The sequence below is a fragment of the Fistularia commersonii genome, chromosome 4 (genome assembly GCF_037954325.1).
Source record: "Fistularia commersonii isolate RoL2024-O1a breed Wild chromosome 4, RoL_Fcom_v1.0, whole genome shotgun sequence".
Lineage (NCBI taxonomy): Eukaryota > Metazoa > Chordata > Actinopteri > Syngnathiformes > Fistulariidae > Fistularia > Fistularia commersonii.
The window spans coordinates 13670203-13691100 of record NC_141287.1 but is presented as its reverse complement, the minus strand read 5'-3'; the positions used below and the strand labels follow the sequence as shown (position 1 = coordinate 13691100).

The following is a 20898-nucleotide window of genomic DNA, read 5'->3' as shown; positions in this document are numbered from 1 at the left end:
AATAACCCAACAAATCAAGGCCTTAGCGGAGTGGGGAACCCACAGGGCTGCTTTCCTCTGAGACAATGATCATCCATTCACATCTAGTGAGGTTTCAACTGGTTTCTGACTCTCCATTTTAACCTTCAGCTTGATTCAGCACTCCGTTCGCAGCTGTCCCATCACTCAACCGCACTGCCCGAGCCATCCCTCCCTCTCTTCCACCCACCACCACCCCCACGTTCGCCGACTCTCCAGTTATTTATACAGAGGAATGTGCCAGGCCTTAGATTTTTGGGATGTTAGCTGGCTAGCTTCTCTCCTGTTACACAGGAGCACGTCACTGCTAATTTTAGCCCGGCCCTGTGTGACTTTATTTCCCTCAAACGATCATAGAAAATGATTTTTTTTTTCATGTTTTCGTCTTGAAACGATAAAACGCACACCCGGTGTAAAGCCTATTTGTGCTTTGCTAATAATAAGGCGCTAATATCAGCCAACACGCCTTTATTTCTAAAACGCGAACCATCGTCCTGCAGACCGCGGGTCCAATGTTCGATGCCAATTTAAAAAAAAGAAAAAAAAGACGTTAATGTCATCGCCGACGGTGAACGTGGCTCGCCGCCCGGCCCTAACGTGTCAGGTGGAGCTACATTTACACGCTGGAAATCCCCCTGCCGCCGCCGCTGCCGTACCAATTTCATATCACATGGGAAGGGAATGGAAAAAATATTCAAAATATAATCTGTGCACCTTGAGGGGGCTTCAATGAGTACATTTACCTCCAAGCATCAGCTTTTCAAATCCAGTTCTTGTTCGATAAAGTAAAGGGAGAACATTTGTGATTGGCTGTTTGGTCAACTGATATATCTGCTATTTTATATTATAATTTCATATTTTATTTTTTATTTTTTTTTGTCGTGCAGCATCTTTTGTTCTGTCTTGGACAAAATTCTTTCACTGTGCAGATACTATAAACACTATCGTATTTGTGTTACCGTACCGTTCTATTTTCGTCAAGCTACGTTGAAACTCGCAGTGCTACAAAACCTTTATTTAAAAAATTGCATTTTTTGTGTTTATTTAAATTACTTTTCGGTTCCCCCCTCACTCCTCATGCAACTTTTCATTGAAGCTGATTTATTTTGAAGTCTAAGGCCAAGTCATTCATTCATTCATTCATTCTTCATACTGCTAACCCTGCAGTCAGGGTTGTGGGTGGGGGCCTGGAGTCTATCCCTGCTGTGATTGGACGAGAGGCGGGGCTCAAGCTGTCAATCACAGGGCCACAAATAGAGACATACAACCATTCACTCCTTCATTCACACGTCAAAAACAGGCATACAACCATTGACCCTCTCAGCCAAAGTCAGCTTTTTTCTCCACATGAACTAGAATCCAGAAGCAGATCCTACTTCCACACAGTGATGTGAGATTAACATAATAATGATAATAATAGAGTGCACATTTACAGCAAAGTGCACGATTAACAAACAATAAAGACTGAACTATGAGTATAAAGTGCATGAAGATACAAAGTATGGGATTTAACAGCCTAAAAACCTGAAATGCATGAATATATGTCATTTGAATTTGAATATAGAGAGTTTTTGGTACAGTTTAGTGCAAGAACCGGTCAGTAAGTACCGTAATTCCCAGACTATAAGACGCTACTTTTTTCACACGCCTCGAACGCTGCGGCTTAAACAACGATGTGGCTAATTTATGGATTTTTTTCCGGGCTCACTAGCTTCATGCCGCCAAAACATTTAGCCTCGTCACATGGGGTGGATGAAAATAGCGTGAAAGTCTGAGGCCGTTCAATTCCGACACCTAAGAACGCGACTTTCATGGTTTTAGTGCGAGTCAGGTTAAGACACCCACATTGCTCCATCAATCAATAATCAAACTATCAAAGGGAATAAAGAGAAATATTTCATACCAATATCAATTTGTTGTTTTTCTGGAAGGCTAACTTTGGCAGACTTAGCTCCGTGTTTGGTGTCAAAATACTGATGTAGATTGCACTCTTTGACAACCGACGCTGCCCCACAACACAAACGACATACAGTTTTTTCCCCCTTTAAGCACAAAACTATCTTTCTTTAAATAGCCTTCCATCTGCATCAACTTTTCTCTTATCGGATATTTAGGGATCATTTGTATTTCTCAATTCCACTTGTTGAAAATTGTATTGATGTGAAAACACTGCGATCTAATGGCGGGACGCCGTCATTTCGCAGGCAACATGATTGACGTGAATTGTAGGAAATGTAGTTTATGGTCAGTGCACGCGTTTGATTTATTTCAAGACAATCTGACCTTATATGATGTTCTAATAACTATTCACATAAAATAACGTGGCGGGCCACATTTGGCCCGCGAGCCTTGAGTTTGACACGTGATGTAGGGTCTCCATGAACCTCCTGCATCTGTTTAGACTGTGTGAGGAACCCGGAGAACCTCGAGGAACCCCATGCAGACACGGGGAGAACATGGGGAATCCAACCAGGGACCTTCTGGCTGTGAGGCGGAGACGCTGACTTTAGCGCTGCCGTGCAACTCCTCCAGTCCAAGTCCTTTAGGCTCACTTATTTTGATGGTATTTCAAGTCTCAGTCCGAATTATTCCAAAATACCATGCACGTGTTCTCCATGGAGGACAGTTATGTCAAGTACATCTAGGTTACTTCGGGTTTTACTCTCCAATTGGCCTCTTGGGGTTTCCTCGCAGATTCCTCAGTTAATGTAAGGCTCTGCTGACACAATAACACTGTCAGGAGAAAACGTTCTGGTTGTCCACCGACACCAGAATTACGATTTGTAAATGGGCTCCGGAGTGGAAATACTTGCAAGAGCCTCCGTCTCCATGGAGACGAGGAAAGCCCATGACAACAACAACGGTAAACATCAGAGTACTCCAGAGTACTTGTACTGCCATGACTCCCAGTCTGCAACCTCCCTGCGCTTCCTTGCACTTCAGGGTCGCTGCAAGTAGTAACTCCGGCTCCTTGCCAGTCTACTGCTTGCCATTTTGAATGTTTAGGATTGTTGCTAGACAGGAAGTGTCTCAACGCAGGCACGTCTCAGAAAAAAACACAGCGCCTCCTGCTGGCCCGGCATAGGTACTGCAGCCTCCCCGCCGTCCGACGTGCCCGGGGGTCCTTTTTGGAAGTTCCTTTCCGGGGGCGGTAAACCGGCAGGGCTCATTTCCCTGTTGCTAAATTAATGTTGAATCAATACTTAAACCCCCACGCGCGCACGTGCACGCACGCACACAGGACAAAGAAACAGCGGGGTTGACAGAAAGTCCTGCTGCCAAGGAAACGCCGAGCTGCTCCCCACGGTTGAGATTGCATCAGCGGCCGGGCGTGTAATTAAACCTGCAGGTATTTCATTATAGCCCGGGAGGCCGCCGCCGCCGCCGCCGTCCCGGATCCACGGGTTTATTGAAAAGTCATCGCTCGCTGCGTGCCGCGTCAGCATCGCGGTCAGGATGCGGCGGACAGGACTCTCACATCAGAAAGTGTTATCTAACTATCACTAGGATTCTCCTGAAAACAGAAGGAATCAGAATATAAAGAGTTTTGTAAAACTCTGCTGCACTATTACAGCACATTCAAAACTTGAATGGAAAACACACGCGTTTTAATGAGTGTGTGTGTTCGTGGCTGTCTATATGACCTGTGAGTGACAGGGTGGCATGTAAATGTTTTCTTTACCAGCAAAAACCAGTGGAAAGCACAGGCATGGATACAATACACACCTATTGTTGGTGGAAGGAGTGTGACTGGTACCAGCTTCTTCAGTGGGCGGTTAAGGGCGGGCCAACTTCTTGCATGAAGTGGCGCGCGCACACACACACACACACACACACACAGACGCACACACACGTCAGAAAGCGACATTAAAAAGAATACCAATTTGTTATTGTCAATTAAAATGTACAAAATCAGAACAGAATCGAGCTCTTCTTATCGGCTCTTCTGAAGACAAACAGTGGGTTGAGGGTGAGGTGAGATTTTTGGATGTCGGTGCACGCACGCACGCACGCACGCACACACACACACACACACAAGGCTGCAAACAAAAATTTAAAACAAGGCCAGTTTTTTCTTTTTTTCAACTGCTCCTCTTCTCAGAGGGTTGAGGGTGAGGTGAGATGTTTGGATGTCAGAGCACACACACACACACACACACACACACACACACATACATTATAGTCTGAGACGGCCGCTCTGGAGCGGAAAAAAAACGTCTCATTCTGCCGAGGGGCAGCGAAATCCGTCACATCCATGTGGGAGAAAGAAAAATAATAAACGAAATGAATAACAAGAAAAAGAGGAGGAGGAGGGGGTTCCGGATGTTGGCGGGCGATGCAGGGAGCAGAGAGGAGGTTTCTCCGTATCTGCAGCGGTGCTTCCGCTGACAGCACAGCGTTTTTTTTTTTTAAAATATATTCCTATGAAAAGACGGGCGGGGGTGGCGGTGGATCACTCCCACAGCATCCCCTTCCTGCCTGCAGGGGTGGAAGATGCTCACTGGCTATTGCGTGGAGTGGGAGCAAGCGCACGCATGTGTGTGTGTGTGTGTGTGTGTGTGTGTGTGTGGACCGGGGGGGGGGTCCCTCAGAGCACATGATGCTCACCCAATGCATATTTCCACCTGCGCTTGGAGGGGCTGCGAATCTCCGTTCCTCGCAGGATGGGAGGATTCTCCGCGCACTCACTCTACGAGGCGGCAACTTGTTATGTAACGCACAAAGTGCCTTCTGCTTATTTATTTTTTTTTCCTCCTCTCTTAACACCCTCCACCCCCCCTGCTCTTTCGTCCAATCAGCACGTTGGCAGGACTTTGAATAGAGGTGGGATTTTCTTTCCATCCATCCTTTTTGAACCTGTTGATTGACGGGATAAAGAGATGCGCCGATGTGGGCTCGTAGTGACGGAACCCCCGGCGGTACCTCGGGGAACACCTCGCCTCCAAGGGCGAGCAAAAGAAAGGATTAACCAAAGAGAATAATCAGGCAAGCTGGATTTATGTTCATCTTTCCACGTGAGTGTGTGTGTGTGTGTTATGTTAAATGTTTTGGTGTAACATCTCACTGGCTGGTTGAGGTTCTCCCTCAGCCTGCAGGTGCATGGAAACAAGAGCGGAGGAGATTCTACATGCTGTCAGCTGAAGGGGTAGCCGACACACACACACACACACACACACACACACACACGCACCGGTGTAACCGTGGAGTTACTGCGGCGATCCGGATGTTAAAGGAGCATCAGAACTTTTGGTTTTGAGCTGGAAGCTGAAGGCAGCACTGAGAAGACGACCGTCATTCCTTCTGCCGACAGGCAGACGTCGTCGCCCGCGGGATCGATTTGAAATCGCGTTTTGTCGATGGCGGGAAACGCGGAGAAAAAAACGACTTCGCCCAAGGGTCAAAGTGCAAATGTGTGATGGTTGTGGGGTTCGGTTCTCGGGAAATGAACGCAGGGATGTGGTTTTCAGGAAGAGTTGCATGTCTGAACGGGGGAATCTGAGGTTTATGGCTGACACTGAAGCTCCGGGTTGGTGGCTAGCGCATGGTTAGCTTACTCTGGGATGACAACCAACTCAACATTTGTAAATGTACGCTCATAAGACGGGATGAAGATGCTACTGATCTAGAATCACCTCTGGTATTAAAAGAACTATCTACTAGGGCTAGCATTAGCTTATTTCTACAAAGTTGATGTTAGCAACATAGCAGGGGAACATTATTAGCTGGATCATGAACTACTGACGGTGCTAACGAATCCATTCACTAGCTTCCACTCAGCAATGCTAGCCACCTGTGTTAGCATCTATAGCATGGTGTGAGAAGTGCAGTGTTGTTAATGCTGAAATGTTTTGGGTTGCGCTATGGGACCGGGGCTTCACCGTGGAGGACAAGGCTGAGACCAGTAACTCAAATATCACGGCATCAGGTGGAGCTCCGTTGAGCGTGGAGACTCTTCGCATCCTCCCCGACCATATTTTCAAATCGGATCACATTTCCGCAACAAAAAAAATTGAAAACAAATCAATCAATCAGACCAAGAAAGGGAGAGATGTTCTAGAATATCAGCTTTTGGAGATATTGTATGTTTTACTGACGGAAAGAAAACATCGTTGTATGTAACGTTGTCATATAGCAGGCTAACGGAACCAGGGGTAGACCATGCTAAGAAACCTATTGAGAGACTAGCCCGCTAGCGTGCTAGCAGGCTTTTGTCTGCCGTCGACACACCAGTCACCATCTGGATGTGTTTGCCATGCAGTATTTACCATAGCATCCAGTGCTAATACTCCACCGTTGACTCATTCTATGAATAAATTTATTTTTACTCTCGTAGCTTTTACCAATATGAGCTAATCTATATAAACTGTTTCATACACATAATTTCTTAAAATATATATATTTTTTGTTTTGTTTTTTTACCATGAACATACCAATTATAGATTTAGCGACGAAAAGTTCCAATAACTCTTAACTTTTAGGGAAGCCTCACAGCAATAAGGTTTCTGCTTGTTTGTCTTTCTGTGTGGCGTCTTCATGTTCTCCCAGTGTCTGCATCTTGGTTCTCCAGGTTCTCTAGGGTTCCTCCTACAGTCCAAACAAATGCAGGAGGTTCATAGTGGACCCCCAATTGCCCGGACATGTGAATGAGTGAAGGAACTCCTGTATGTTTTGCATGTAGTTCTGTGATTAACTGGTCCGGGAGGAAAAAAACTATGGGTTGTGATCGGATGACTGAAGTTCCAGATCCAAAAATCGAGATGAAAACTTAGACTTTACGCTCGACAGACTTGAGACAAAGAGAAGACGCCATCGGTCAATTCTCAACACATAACCGATATACTCTTGTCTTTTCATAAAGTCGCGTTTCGTGATATCAGTGTCGAATTCGTCATCGGATATTTCATCGGAATCAGACGTGAAGATGATTTATTGAAGGCAGGAGTGCAGGCATTTAGAGGTGAAGAACTCGGAGCTCTTTCAAGGACCGATCTTCTAAAGAATGACTCTAGTGAGATTTAAATAACGTCGAGGTTCGCAAAAGAGGAAGCATACAACTGGGTTCAGAACACAGATATTTGAGCGCTCGCAGTGAAAACGGGTCCTTGAAGACGGGTACGTCCGACTGATGCAACCCTCGCAAGTGTCCGCAGTGCTTTTTCCTGCCACAGCCGGCAGAGCCGAGATGATTGTACCGTTCTGCTGGCGAGGAGCAACAAATAGCCGCTGCCTCCCCGAGCGAGTCCACCTACGGGGGAGCTAAAACTTCCCAGCGGAGCCACTTCGCTGCCAGGCCGGTGACTCAAGCTTTCTATTTTAAGTTGGGCCGATGACTGGATTCTCTCGCTCTGCCATTCGCAACAAAACAAAAAAACAAACAAAAAAATCGTGTACATACCGCAGCTGGAAGTTATTTTGGCACGAAGAACAATTAGCTTAGTCACAACTACTGGCGTAGGACTTTTCATTTTTTGACAAGGGGTTTAAAGACCCCTAGTAAGTTGGGTTTTTTGTATTGTAATGACACCTGGGGGAGTTCCTTTGTTAATCAGCGTCCACTTAGCTGACACAGTGAGAGGGAACAAAAGGAACGAGATGCATTACAACTCTGCGTCCTAAAAAGCTCCACGCTTTTCTTCCGTTGAGGATTGCTCTGGGTTAGTTTAGAAAGGTAGTACAAAAAAAAACAAAAAAAAAACTGCCTACTTGATAAACAAATACTCTGCGTTCTAAGGAGACGGCCCTGTTTGTCCATCCAATGGATGCTCGGCGTCCTGTTCCCGTGGTTTCCCTTGTTACGTAAACGCACATGTACCTATCTCCGCTTGTGCTTCAGACTCGGAGACGACGGAGGATGAAGGCGAAGACCATTTTGAGACCAAAGATGACGGCGGGGATCTCGAGGACCAGCCTGCGCATCCAGGTGTCTGTCAGATTCACGTCCCTGTCATTGGTGTTTTAAATATCCACCCCAAAAAAAAACACTGCTTCGGTTTTGCAAACCGGTTCTTCTCAGCAGAACCGACCCTGGATATTTTTATTTGTCGGAAAGCAACACACCTGAAGTCAATGTTTGATGCTACATTTGCGGTTATAAAGTTTCATGAGCTAAAAGAAAAGCTAATAACCCCTCAGAGAGTAGCTTGGTTTGGTGTATTACCAAATATTAGTTCAGATGCCGAGCCGAGTTCACTGTTGTACGTTAAAGTTTGCAACGCTACACAAAAACAATACGCATACTGAACACACATCCCTATGACTTACTGCAAAATCCTTTCAAGTTTATTTTCGCTAAACTATTAGCTCGAAGTATTCGATGTATAATACAAGCACATTACAGTCTATCGTCCTATGAGTTCTCTTGTAGTACACCTCAGTTACAAGAAATAATGAATAAGATTCAAATTGTACGTACCCAAACTTAACCTCAAAAACAATGTATGCTTTGCATGTCTTCTGATACTTACAGGAAGTATATGACAATATGTTTTATTATTGTATATGCATGTTGAAGTAAAATAGAGTTCATTGTATTTTTGGTTAGCGAACAAGAGCGGTAGCAAGAAATATGCTAAATCAGGTCTTACGTTATGGGCTATATTCTTTGCAGGTCCCAGTAACCTCTCTTATGTTTAGCACTTCTGTCATATCCTTGTCCTGTGTCTGCTGTTCTTAAATCATCTCAGTGATGGACAAATGTGTGCACGATGGCAACGGAACACGCGGACGTGAGGATCACGCTAACACCACCAGGCAAGAAATGAAACATCTTAGCAAGTAGAGTACAATTCTAGCTGAGCGGAACTCAATAGCGGAACCACCGATTTCAACAGACTTCATCTAAAAACCCTCTTTTTCAGGAGTCCGTCAATTGATTTTACCAGAGAGTCTCCGTCGCAAGTCCTGCCGCCCCCCTCCCCGAGACTCGGCAAACGCACCTCCACCTCCCCTATGCCAAGTCGCTCTGGTTCAAACACACCCCTCAGCCTGCGGAAAAAAGTGGTCGTGCCGGCAGAGTACCAAGACACGGTGCCCGGGGAGTTTGAAGAGAAGGTTAAAATGCCCAAGTCCGGGTCCCAGAGCAACAACCAGGACTCCCGGCCACAAACTCCAGTGAGCGAGTACTCCCGGAAAGATTTGAATCCCAAGCCTTCCCCAAAGCTCACGAGAGCTAGCTCCAAGGTTTTTGAGAAAGTCCGCGATCTAGAAGAGCGGCGGCGGAGCCTTGAAATTCCAGAAGGTTCCATTTCGGGGAGATCCTGGGCCGGTTTCAATCGCGCCGGATCGGTCGATTCCGATGACGGGGGAAGTCGACTGGGTATTTCTCGAGAAAGCTCACGGGAGGATCTAAGAGAGGCTCTCACAGAAGACGCTGCCGAACGAAGGTCAATGTTCAGACAAAGGGCCGCTTCCTTGGAGGAAAAAACACGTTACTCCCAAAAGGTTCAGGACATCGAGAACAAGTTCACGCAGGAGCTCCAGCGCATTAAGAAACTAGTCGGTAAGCCTCACATGAAGAAGTCGTTCTCAACGGAGCAGCTGACCCTGAGGAGCAAGCAGCGGCAGCCTTTCAGGAAGATCGAGCCGATTCCACCGCAAGTCCTCCAAAAACTCCAAGAGAGGGAACGTGTTCAATGGGCAAAAGAGCAAAGAGAGAAAGAGCTAAATCCACCACCTTTCCGGCAAGGACCTCAACACCAACCAGAGCATCACCATTCCCAACCGCAAAGGACTGTTCATATGACCGTAGCTGGGACACCGGAGTCGATGCAGTTGTCCGACTTACCGGGGCAGCGATTGATTCGGGAACTCACGAGGGTCAGTCCGGTTACAGAAATCGTTCAGAGGTCGTCATCACCTGCACTATATAATCAGCAAAGGGAAGACTCGCCAATCAGGCACGTCGTCGAGAGGACCGCCGTACGTAGGGTCGAACAAAGGTCCCCGAGTCCACTGGTTCAGAGGGTGTCGCGGATACAAGATTCACCCGAGCCTCTTTTGCAAAAGGACGAGACTTCGGGTAGGAAAACACCGATAGAAGTTGTGTTGAGGAAAATTGAAAACAGACCCGAGAGTCCTCTGGCGCAGAAAAGGCCCGCCGTCGTTCCGGATCGTCCTCAGGCTTCACCGAAACCCCCAAAGGCGACACCGGTGACTCCAAAGGAGGAGAAAGTGGTAGTGGACCCCCCGAAGCAAGCGGTCCAAGTCACTATCCCTACCATTATTGTTGAAGACGAAAAAATGGAGGTGGATCATCCTGTGAAGACAAGTGAGACTCAGCAGATTAAAACCAGCCCCAAGGAAAGACAGCCCAAGATCAAGGGAAAGAACCGCCGCCAACGACCCATGTCTCCAGAGTTAGGTCAGAAAAAACGATTCTCTCAAGTAGCTTCCTGTGAAGAACCAGCTTGCTGGTCGCCATTTTGATTCAACAGAAGGGTGTCTGACGTCAGACTTATCTTCTGTGAAACAATGCAGATTCTTCAGACGATTCCTACGTATCTGCAGGAGAAGATCCGATGGAAGCCCCCGTTTTTGAGTGCCCACTCCAGGACACGGTCACATCCTCTGGATCGGATGTCCTACTAAAATGCATAATCGCAGGAACCCCGATCCCTGAAGGTACCACCATAACGTGTTTGTATGTATACATATACATGTGTAGCCGGGCCCGGATTTACGACGGCGTTTCGCGGTTACATCGCTATCACTCATAAATTTATGACGAAGATCTTTTTCCATCATTCTGACGTTGGCTTGCGTATGTTGGTGACGTTAAAACTAGGTTTTGCTCAGGAACTAGTCAGGGAGCGAAGCAAATGCGCTGTATTTACCTTTGCCGGAAATGGATTGTGCTACATGTTTTTTATTTCATTTGTGTTGATTTTTGGAAACCTTTTTCCCTCTCATTAGGACTCCCAAGCGTAACTATTTATTTTCTATTTTTACTGTACGGTGTTTATGATTTTACCATGGTGTTAGAGTAGACAAAGGGACACACAGTAGGTACTTACGTATAGAATAGGAGCTCCGACTAAGGATCAAAATCGCATTATGTCATGCGGTAGGAATGGAATTCCGATGTAAAATGTACACGCATGCAGGGAAAACAGTTTGTGTCTCCTGTTTGTTTGTCAAAAGTTACATGGACAAAAGACGACGCTGAAATCAGCGGCCTCCCAAACTTCACTGTCAAAGTGGAGGGTGAGCGACACAGTCTGCTCATAAAATCAGCCAAGACGCAAGACGGGGGGAAGTACAGCGTGACCGCGGTCAACAAGGAGGGCAGAGCCGGCAGCAGCGCCACCCTCACCGTCAAAGCAGGTAAGGATGACCTCCCAAAATACAAAACCAAGCAAATCGGTAGTTCGTCCGTTCTCGGCGAAGAAGCAAAAAGCCTCGGTGTTTAAGTCGCCGCTGTTAAATTTGTTTATAACCGCACTTGTCACAGAAGAAGACAATGAGCCGATTATAAGCACGGATGCTCGAGTGGAAGTGGACACGGCGTTGGAAATCGGGGTCGCTAACATCCCGCTAACGTCCAGTTTAGCCCTCGGCTGCGTGAATGGAGATATTGTGTTTTAATCCCGCATCTCTTCCAGATGTTCTAAATATAATCCCATCTGGCAGATCAAATGAGTAAAATCAGGGTCGTGGACGGTTCAGGACTGTGACAACAATATTTTCCACCATGTTATTACAACTTATGGAGAATATCTCTTTGGGCCAATCACTGCTAACATCTCTAGCTAAAGCTGGTCACATTGACTGAAACATCTGTGGTGTAGTTTTGAGAAACTATTCATAGTATAATGACACGCATGCAAGAAATAGCTACATATGATATGATGTAAGAACATGGAAATACAAATATTAATGGTACTATATGCAAAAAATAACTATACTCAGTGTGACATATGTGAAATGAGAGTTAAAACACAAAGCACAATATCATATCTTAATAGATAGAGCAGTTTCCTCCATTAAAACACCAATTACAGCAGAATCTTGTGAAATTATACTGGGCTTTTTTTTTGAATCACACTGGCATCGCACACCTCCTCCCCTGCTCCCTCGTCATTATCTCTCCCAGCAAATCGTATGTGCCATATATTCCAGCTGAACGACCACACTTATAGTTACCATGGCAACCAAGAGGCGAAGCCGAACCTATAAATTGCCCACTAAGGCTCGCTGGCTCCGCTCACTGTGAAATCAACTATTGTTTGGTATTTAGAGATCATTCCGACGCCGAGAACAAACAGTCCGAGGCGCTTTGTTCGCCTGTTTTCCGAACACATGAACTCCCCGAACTTGCGCCCGGAGCGGCTTTAACGAAAGGCAAATGAGGCGCCGATCACGGGGTTTTTCGCCGATTATCCAACTCACACTCGCCGCACGACGTCGACCCGGCCGACCCGTCCCTCCTCTGCCGCCGCCCTGACAGAATCCACGCAGGAACCGAGGGGGATCCTGGGTTTGCCGAGGGACATCAGCAGCCCCATCACGTCGGATGAGGAGTACCTGAGTCCTCTGGAGGAGGGCGCGGATTTCGGGGGGCCCGAGCCGAGGAGGAGCCTCGAAACGCAATTCAAGCAACCCCCCGCGTTCCTGGTGAGACACCGCGTTCTCCGGGTGACACGTAAAAGGTCGAACGCACCTCACAGCTTCCGGCTTTCGAGCAGGTGACGACGGGAGATCAGGCCGTGACGGAGGGACAGGAGGTCACGATGTCCGTCCGAATAAGTGGACAACCCAAACCTTTGCTCTACTGGTAGGTTTCCCTGACAAAGCAACCGCTCAAGAGAACAAATTCACCAATTTCTATACTCGTCTTGTTGGGGGGGTTGATGCGTGGATGGACATGGGAAAGGAAGCCGACGTTCGGAACGCGCTTCATGTTTTCATAATGACAGATAAAGCCGGGCCTGATTGAATTTCTTCAGATCATAACGTACTTGCCGGAAGAGCTAGCTAAAAGCGGCACTGTGCTGAAATGTTTTCTTCGAACCCTCTTGTAGCTTCGGCGTCGTTGATAAAGTTCCGCTCCCTTTTTGCATTTTCTTTTAAAACCGTTTCTTCCCCAAGGCTGCGGGACAGAGTGACGGTAAAAACGGGCCCGCGGCACGTCGTCCGGGAGACAGAAAACGGCGCTTTTGAAATGACCATCAAGTCGGCGGCGAGATCCGACTCCGGGATCTACACTTGTAAAATCATCAATGAGTACGGAACGAAGCAATGTGAGAGCAAGCTGGAGGTCAAAGGTAGGTTTCCTCCATAAAACGGGAGCTTTTTGACTTTCTCGCTTTAATTTATTTCTATTTTTAACTTTATTCCTGCATGGCGATGCAGGTTTGCTTGGAAAATGTGAAGAAACAAATCGCAGCCATACTGAAAGGCTCATCACCTGGGTTAAACCATGAACCAGATGCTATTTCTCAATAAATGTTTGCGAACTTATTTTTTCCCCCCCACAAATAAAACAGCAGGGCACCTTTTGCTGAAGTATCAACACTAACTTTGGGTTGTCCTCTGCTCTCTGCTTGTGACGTCTCGGTCACAAAATGTAACCTCCAAGCTTGCAAAATGAGTAAAAAAACAGACATCAGACGAAAAGTTTATGTTATGACTGTAATAATAAACATGAATCCACTGTGTGGATCCACCTTTTCCACTTCGAAGAGACTTTCTGTTGAAACAATCTACGTGTACTGCACACTCAGCTAGCGGCAATTAAGCTAGCAGCTACCCAGCTTCTAGCCATTCAGCTACAGGCTACTTAGCTAGTGACTCTGCAAAAGCATGCGGTTCGCCGGTGAAGTTGTAAATTTTTACGTTTGTCCGAAAACATTGAAAACTTAGAACAACGCTTCGGAGCTCACTGCTTCCCTTCTACATATTTAACAACTTTTTTTTTCTATTTATTTTGATTTTGCTCTATTTAACATCACAGTTAAATGTGACAAAAAGAAGGTAGCAAGCTGAAGGTTGACAACAACAACTGGAGCACAATCATTGGAGCTACAGTTTTGGGCAATTTATGATTTCTCCGTCTATTAACAGACGGTTCATTCGTCTTTTTGTTTTTTTTTCTCTGTATTATGCAACACAAAAGGGGTTTTTATTGTTATAATCAGAGGCCACAACCTGACACTACAATTTCTTACTGTTGTATTTGTTCACAACAGCTACCGACACCCTGAAAGTGGTAGGTTTCAATAAAGTGGGGTGGCAGTGTCAGAGTCCATCCCGGGGGAAATAAGAGTGAATAACAGAAATTAAACGAGTAAAGTCTATTCCCTTGAACTGTGGAAAAGCTGGCAGACTTAAAGGCCTGTGCATCATCTACAAGATCTTTGCTCTGGCTCCCATGGCTGCAACTACCAAATGGTGTTGTTCAGTTTTTGCTGCAGGTCAGTTTAATTGCAGGAAACTTTTTAACAAAATGCATAGTATAATAAACAGCTAGCTCTTTTTTGTGAATAAAAGAAGTCCCAAATAAATAAATCCAAGGCGGTTATTTCAGATCAAGGAAAACAGGAACCTCATTGAAAAATAAATGTAAAAAGTGCAAACAGAGCCAAAAAACAACAACATCATCGACAGCTTCAAAAAAACAAAAAATAAAAAGGGAATCCTTTGAAAAAACAGGTGCAAAAATGGACAATGATGGGGAAATGAACATCCGCTCGTCTTGAAAACGATTGTCCCCATCAACCTTCCTCCTTTCAGAACAAGCCATACTGTCAGTGCAGAGCAAACAAACAGTTGGACTGGCTCAGCTGAGTGATGCTAGTGTCTGATCGACTGGCCCAGCACTTCCCTCCGTCTAAAGATGCAACCGTCGAAAAAAAAACTCTATGAAAACAATCTATTCTTATGAAGTTATCGGAGGTCATGGGCCCAGAAAGAATCATCACTATGTTAATTTGGTGACGCCTGGTGTAGCTGATCAGAAATCTCAAGTCGGGATGGTTAAATAAGGAAAAGAAGTATGTGAGTGCAAGAAGAATGAGGTAAAGAAACAGGTTGAATGGGTGGAGAAAAGTGTCAGGGGTACGAAAGATAGAAGACTACCAGCCAGAAAGAAAGGAAAGGTGTACAAGACAGTGGTGAGACCAGCGATGCTGTATGGTCTAGAACCAGCTACAAAACGAGAAGACAAGCGGCAGAGCTAGAGCTTGCAGAGATGTAGATGTCGAGGTTCTCTTTGGGAGTGACCAGGATGGATAGGATCAGGAATGAGTCCATCAGGGGGACAGCACATGTTAGAAGAAGGTCAGAGAAGCCAAGTTGAGATGGTTGGGTCTTGTACAGAGGAGGGATAGTGAATATATTGGAAGCCGGATGCTGGAATTGGAGCTGCCAAGCAGGAGGTCTAGAGGAGACCAAAGAGAAGATTTGAGGATATGAAGTTAGTTGGTGTGAGAGCGGAGGATACAGAGAATAGGGTCAGATGGAGAAGGTTGTGGCGACCCCCGAAGGGAAAAGCCCAAAGGAGAAGAAGTAGTATGGGAGTGCAGAGGAATTATGAAGATCCATGTGTTGGACATCATGTAAAGACTTTGTATTTTCTTCTTTAACTTTTGGCTTTGGTTGTCACTGGTCTCACCACTGTCTTGTACACCTTCCCTTTCATTCTGGCCGATAGTCTTCTATCTCATAGTAACATCGTGTAAAGACCACTCGGAAAGAGGTGGCCGGACGCAAGCGTTGGCCACAAAAAACGGCGAAGCCTTTGTGACAAGTTAGCAAAGCCCAAACGGCACGTACAGATGAAGAAAGGCAGCGTGAGGAAGTCGATGTCTCTGCGGCAGGTTGTCGGATGGCCGAAGGGCTTGGTGGTTGTGACACGGACGCGGCTTTGGAGGATTCCTCTGGAGTTCCGCACCAGAGTTTCTTGCAAAGTAAGAGGTATCAGAACTAGAAAGAACTTTGTTCTTGTTCTCGCAACCCTGGAAGCAATCGTACAAAGTTCTTGCTTTTTCCTTCCGGTTGAGGAAAACATAGACTCTACATCTAGTTTATGCTCACTGGACTGTTTACTCCATCGGCTCTGCAGCTGCGCCGGTGGAACCGGGCCTGGCTGTGGTCCGTCCGGTCAGAGACATCACGGCAAAGGCGGGAGAGACGGTTCTGTTCGAGTGCCACGTGGTCGGACCCAAGGACACGGACGTGGACTGGCTGGCCGACGGGAAGCTGATCCAGCCGGCGCTGCTCAACTGTAAGATGCACTTCGATGGGAGGAACTGCCGCTTGCTGCTCAACTCGGTGCACGAGGACGACAGCGGGACGTACACGTGCAAGCTCAGCACGGCCAAAGGTTCATCCTTTTTACTTCTAACTGACGAAACTTGAGGTGTAAAGTCTGTGACGTTTTGTCTTTTCTACAATTTTCCAACTCAGAGGAAGTGACTTCATGCGGCAGGCTGAAAGTCATCCCCTCCGCAGGGCCGCTCTTCACTCGCAAACTGGATGTTCTGGAAATAATCGAGGGACGTAATGCTCGATTTGACTGCAAAGTCAGCGGGACGCCCTCCCCCACTGTCGTCTGGAGTCATTTTGGTAGGATGGCGCTGCCGCTTGGGTGGATTACAAGCTGGCGCTCCGAAAAATGAGCCTTTCTCCCGGGGTTGCTGGGTTTCTCCGGCACTCTGTTTCAAAGGCTGTTCAAGTTGCCAGCGTTTAAGGGTGCATGAGTGGTGTCCATGTCGAACATTTTGGGGATTTGGGAGACCTATTGTGAAGATAGACGCCTTTGCTTTACTTTGACGCCACTTTCATTGGGTTTTGTTTTTAAAACAGTGGTGCACAGCATTGACTTACCATGGCTCTCTATTCCAGAATACTTGAAATGAGTCAAGTCAAGGGCTACCGCTCATCCAAAGATGGCACTTCTCTCAGGGGTCGTTAGCATCGTTGTGCCAATCATTGGACAGAAACGTGCAAATCAAATAGACAATTTATTTGGTTTTAAAAAAAAAAAGAATTGTCCCTTTTTTCACGGGTCGAGTTACCGCACTTTGGTTTACTCGAGGTTGTCTTTCCTCCCGTCAGATCATCCGCTCAAAGAAAGCGAGGACATCCGCATCCTGCAGGAAGGCGGCCGCCACTCCTTGATCATTTCCCACGCGACCAACGAGGACGAGGGCTTCTACGCCGTGACGGCGCGAAACGTTCACGGCGAGGCGGAGTGCTCGGCCGAGCTGTACATCCAGGAACCGCGGCCAGCCATCTCCTCGCAGATGTACGGGCTTGTCACCTCCTAGGTGTTGTCTCCCATCGCAGGAGACGCCAGGAAGGGGAACTTTTAGCAGTTACTATAAGTCACTGGTGTAGTGCTTTGATGAATGCAATCAGCATTTTGGTCGGTATGCTTGAAATTGGTGATTTTTTTGGATCAACCGCAAAGTATGCTTTCACCTCCTAATCTTTGTCCGTCTTTGTGCATTTCCTCTCTATTTGACATCTGAACTCCTTCAGAAACTCCTGCTTCTTCTGCCCATGGGCTGCTGGCAGGGTTTAAATTGAACGGGTCACCTGTCACCCAACCATCTGGAAAGTCCATCCGAACCTGATCTACACGTCTCTGGGTTTCTTGTCCTATAGGTCCAAACTGGAGAAGATGCCGTCGATCCCCGAGGAGCCTGAGGTGCCGGAGAACGAGGTTGAGCGCTTCACCATGCCAGACTTCATCAAGCCCCTCTACGACCTGGACGTCATCGAGGGGAAGGAGGCCGTGCTCAAGTGCAAGGTGGCCGGTTTGCCGTACCCGACCATTGCCTGGTTCCACAACGGCAAGAGGATTGAGAGCACAGAAGACAGGAGGATGACCCAGTGTAAGAAGGGACACAGGGCATTGGGGTGTTCCAGCATCTTGAAAACCAGCTCAGTTGACAAACTCCTTCCGTAAGCAATGACAGGCTGAATTTAGAAACATACAACTGTTCACTCACATCACTGATCCATCGGGGTTCACTGCAGTGCAGATGTTTGATCGACAGGTAATTGGTGAACGATCACTGTGCGTAAGAAGGACGCGGAGCCACCCCTAAACCTGAGGTTTTCGCCTTTTTGGTGTGACTATTAGGGGTTTCAAGAAGTTCTCTTTCTTCCCTGTTCAGTCCGAGATGTCCACAGTCTGGTGATCCGCTCCGTGTGCCACACCCATGGCGGCGTCTACAAGAGTGTCATCGCCAACAAGATCGGGAAGGCTACGTGCTATGCCCACCTCTACGTCACAGGTGAGTACGCCGGGACTTCTTGCAAAAGCGAAACAGTATATTGACGTTATTTATCCTCAGATATCCTGCCGGACCCTCCGGAGGGGACCCCTGTGATTGAAACAATAACGGGGAAGATCCTCACCCTGAGCTGGAAGAAACCCAGGAGGCTGGACCCATCCATCGGTAAACTGAGAGGACGCTCCATGCGCGGCCCAAACAAAGTCGTGTATTCACGACATCACCGCCGTCTTTTTCTTTTGAAAACAACCTCAGAGCCCAGCGCCTTGATGTACGCCATCCAACAGCAAGCCCTGGGCTCCATCCAGTGGATTATCATCGCCTCTGGCCTGAAGGAGACCTGCTACACCGTCACCACCCTCAGCAAGGGCATCCGCTACTCCTTCAGAGTCCTGACCATCACCTCCAAGGCTTTCAGCAAGCCCTCGCCCGCCACGGAGCCCGTGCAGCTGGTAGACCAAGGTACAGCCGCGCCGGACCGGCGCCTCAGCCCTCCCGTCTTTCTGTCGACATCAAATAAAACTGCGCTTTTTTTGAAAGGCCCGTATCTCAAGGAGCCCCCCGTGGTTATCGACAAGCCAGAGATAGTGTATGTGATCGAGGGCCAGTCAGTCACAGTCACCATCACCCTGAACCATGTCAACGCTGCTGTCGCCTGGAAGAGGTCCGATGTTGCCGTCCAAACTCCCCGTTTTATATCAGGAAATAACGCCGAAGCTTTTCTCTCATACCCATCTCTCTGCCCAGAGGGGGCGCCATCCTGGTTGGCAGGCCTGGCGTCTGCGAGATGACGATGCCGGATGACGACCAGCACACCCTGCGGCTGACTAAAGTCAGGAGTGCCGACGCTGGGGAGATGACCTTTGTGGCCTCCAACAAGTATGGCAGTGACAGCTGCACCTTCAGCATTGAGATGGCGGGTAAATGAAACGTACCACCCGCCCGCTCCCATCTTTCCGAACCATCTGCCCTGTCTTAACTCTGCCCTGTCCGTAGCGCCTCCCACCTTCGAGACCATCATGGAGGACCTGGATGTGTGTGCCGGGGAGAGCCCTCGCCTGGCGGTGGTGGTGGAGGGCAGACCCGTCCCCGACATCCTCTGGTTCAAGGTTCTTACGGCCAACCAGATACCCGGCATACTCAGATTAAAATGTAGGAAAGGGTGCACAGGGAAACCAGAAAGGGACGTGTCTGGAATGTGACCAATCATAGCGTGATTATGTTCCCGTGATGTCTTTCTAATTTTGAAGCAATCTTCAAGTAGGAGTTGAGGGGAAGTGGGCATGGCCAGTCAGCATGGAGACCTGTTAGCGTGTGAGGAGAGCAGAACCGACCCAGACTTCAGTCGCAACTGGATAGTGTGCGGATCCTTGACCCGACTGCTAACAAAGGCGGCGCCAACAGCCAATCAAAAAGAGGAGGCGTGACGCAGGAAGTAGCGCAAGAAGATGACAGGAGAATGCCTGAACAAAGATGGCAAACAGTGAACAAGGGAAATGGCTGATGAAGCCAAATTGGACTACATTAAGGGAGGAAAGGGCAGATAGCGGCTTCTTGTCGGCCATGTTTGTTTACCCTCCAAACTGTCGCTCTCGCGGTAGCTCTGATGATGTGTTCGGGTGTCAGTTGGTTTGACCAATCACGTAGTGTGGGATCCCCCATCGGGCGTGACACGTCTGACCCGCAGTCCATCAGTCCATAGAAATTGTCTTGAACTAGGGAGAACTCCGAGTCTCCTCAGCATCTGGAACCATAGTGACAGTCAGGTAGTGCATGCCCCGTTCTGGAGGATACCATCTCTTCCTTTCAAGTAGCCCCGTTCCTTTCCAGAACGACATCTTGCTGGCAGAGAACAGTCACTACACCTTCGTGTACGACGATAACGAGTGCTCTCTGGTTGTGCTGAACGCCTGCCCCGAAGACTCAGGGGTCTACACCTGCACGGCCAGGAACCTGGCCGGGTCAGTGTCCTGCAAGGCCGAGCTCACCGTGCATGAAGGCAAGGGGCTCGCCCAGTCCACATTTAACTGTGAGCCCTGACGTAGCAGCGAGCTAACCTAGCGTACGGTATTCACGCAGCCGCGAGCAAGGAGGATCCCATGGAGGACGAGGAGACCATTCTGAGGAAAATGCGCAGGCTGACCGACCACTACGACGTCCACAAAGAGATTGCAAGGTTTGTGAGTTCGGTCCAGTTTTAGAAAAATATTTATTTGATTTTTGTATTAATTCTAGAATGTTGGGCGCAGGGGTGCGTTTTCCTACGTGAAGCGTGTGACCCGGAAGGCAGACAAAATGGAGTTTGCTGCAAAGTTTATGTCAACGCGGGCCAAGAAAAAGGAGTCGGCGCTGAGGGAGATGAACCTGCTGTCCAGGATGGACCACGACAGGTTCGTCCTTTTTCACGACGCGTTCGAGAAGAAGAACGCCGTCGTCATCGTCACAGAGTTGTATCCTTGACTTCGCTATGAAAGAGTACTCGTGCCGATTCCACTGACTGCTGTTCTATTCTCCTGGCTGGACTCTCTCCATGTGGGTTCTCCAAGTTCTCTCTTCAAGTTCTCCATCTTCAGTTAACTGAAGACTCCAGATTGTTGGCAGGTATGATTTGAGAGGGTGAACGCTCGGATGCCTCTAT

The 20898-nt window shown here is 47.7% G+C and overlaps 1 protein-coding gene across 1 annotated transcript in view; it reads left to right on the top strand.

The window, feature by feature from the left end:
- The window catches only part of spegb (striated muscle enriched protein kinase b), a 40637-nt gene that overhangs the window by 4119 nt on the left and 15620 nt on the right, over positions 1-20898 (top strand). The window contains exons 2-22 of the mRNA XM_086145426.1: positions 7853-7939; positions 8703-8769; positions 8877-10378; positions 10495-10638; positions 11158-11340; positions 12464-12630; positions 12702-12790; positions 13105-13280; positions 16079-16339; positions 16423-16581; positions 17074-17263; positions 17626-17855; positions 18141-18260; positions 18321-18425; positions 18516-18722; positions 18801-18924; positions 19008-19180; positions 19257-19369; positions 20091-20259; positions 20340-20436; positions 20510-20710. Coding sequence (XP_086001552.1) covers positions 7853-7939; positions 8703-8769; positions 8877-10378; positions 10495-10638; positions 11158-11340; positions 12464-12630; positions 12702-12790; positions 13105-13280; positions 16079-16339; positions 16423-16581; positions 17074-17263; positions 17626-17855; positions 18141-18260; positions 18321-18425; positions 18516-18722; positions 18801-18924; positions 19008-19180; positions 19257-19369; positions 20091-20259; positions 20340-20436; positions 20510-20710 — 4564 coding nt within the window. The remainder of the gene's footprint in view (positions 1-7852; positions 7940-8702; positions 8770-8876; positions 10379-10494; positions 10639-11157; positions 11341-12463; positions 12631-12701; positions 12791-13104; positions 13281-16078; positions 16340-16422; positions 16582-17073; positions 17264-17625; positions 17856-18140; positions 18261-18320; positions 18426-18515; positions 18723-18800; positions 18925-19007; positions 19181-19256; positions 19370-20090; positions 20260-20339; positions 20437-20509; positions 20711-20898) is intronic.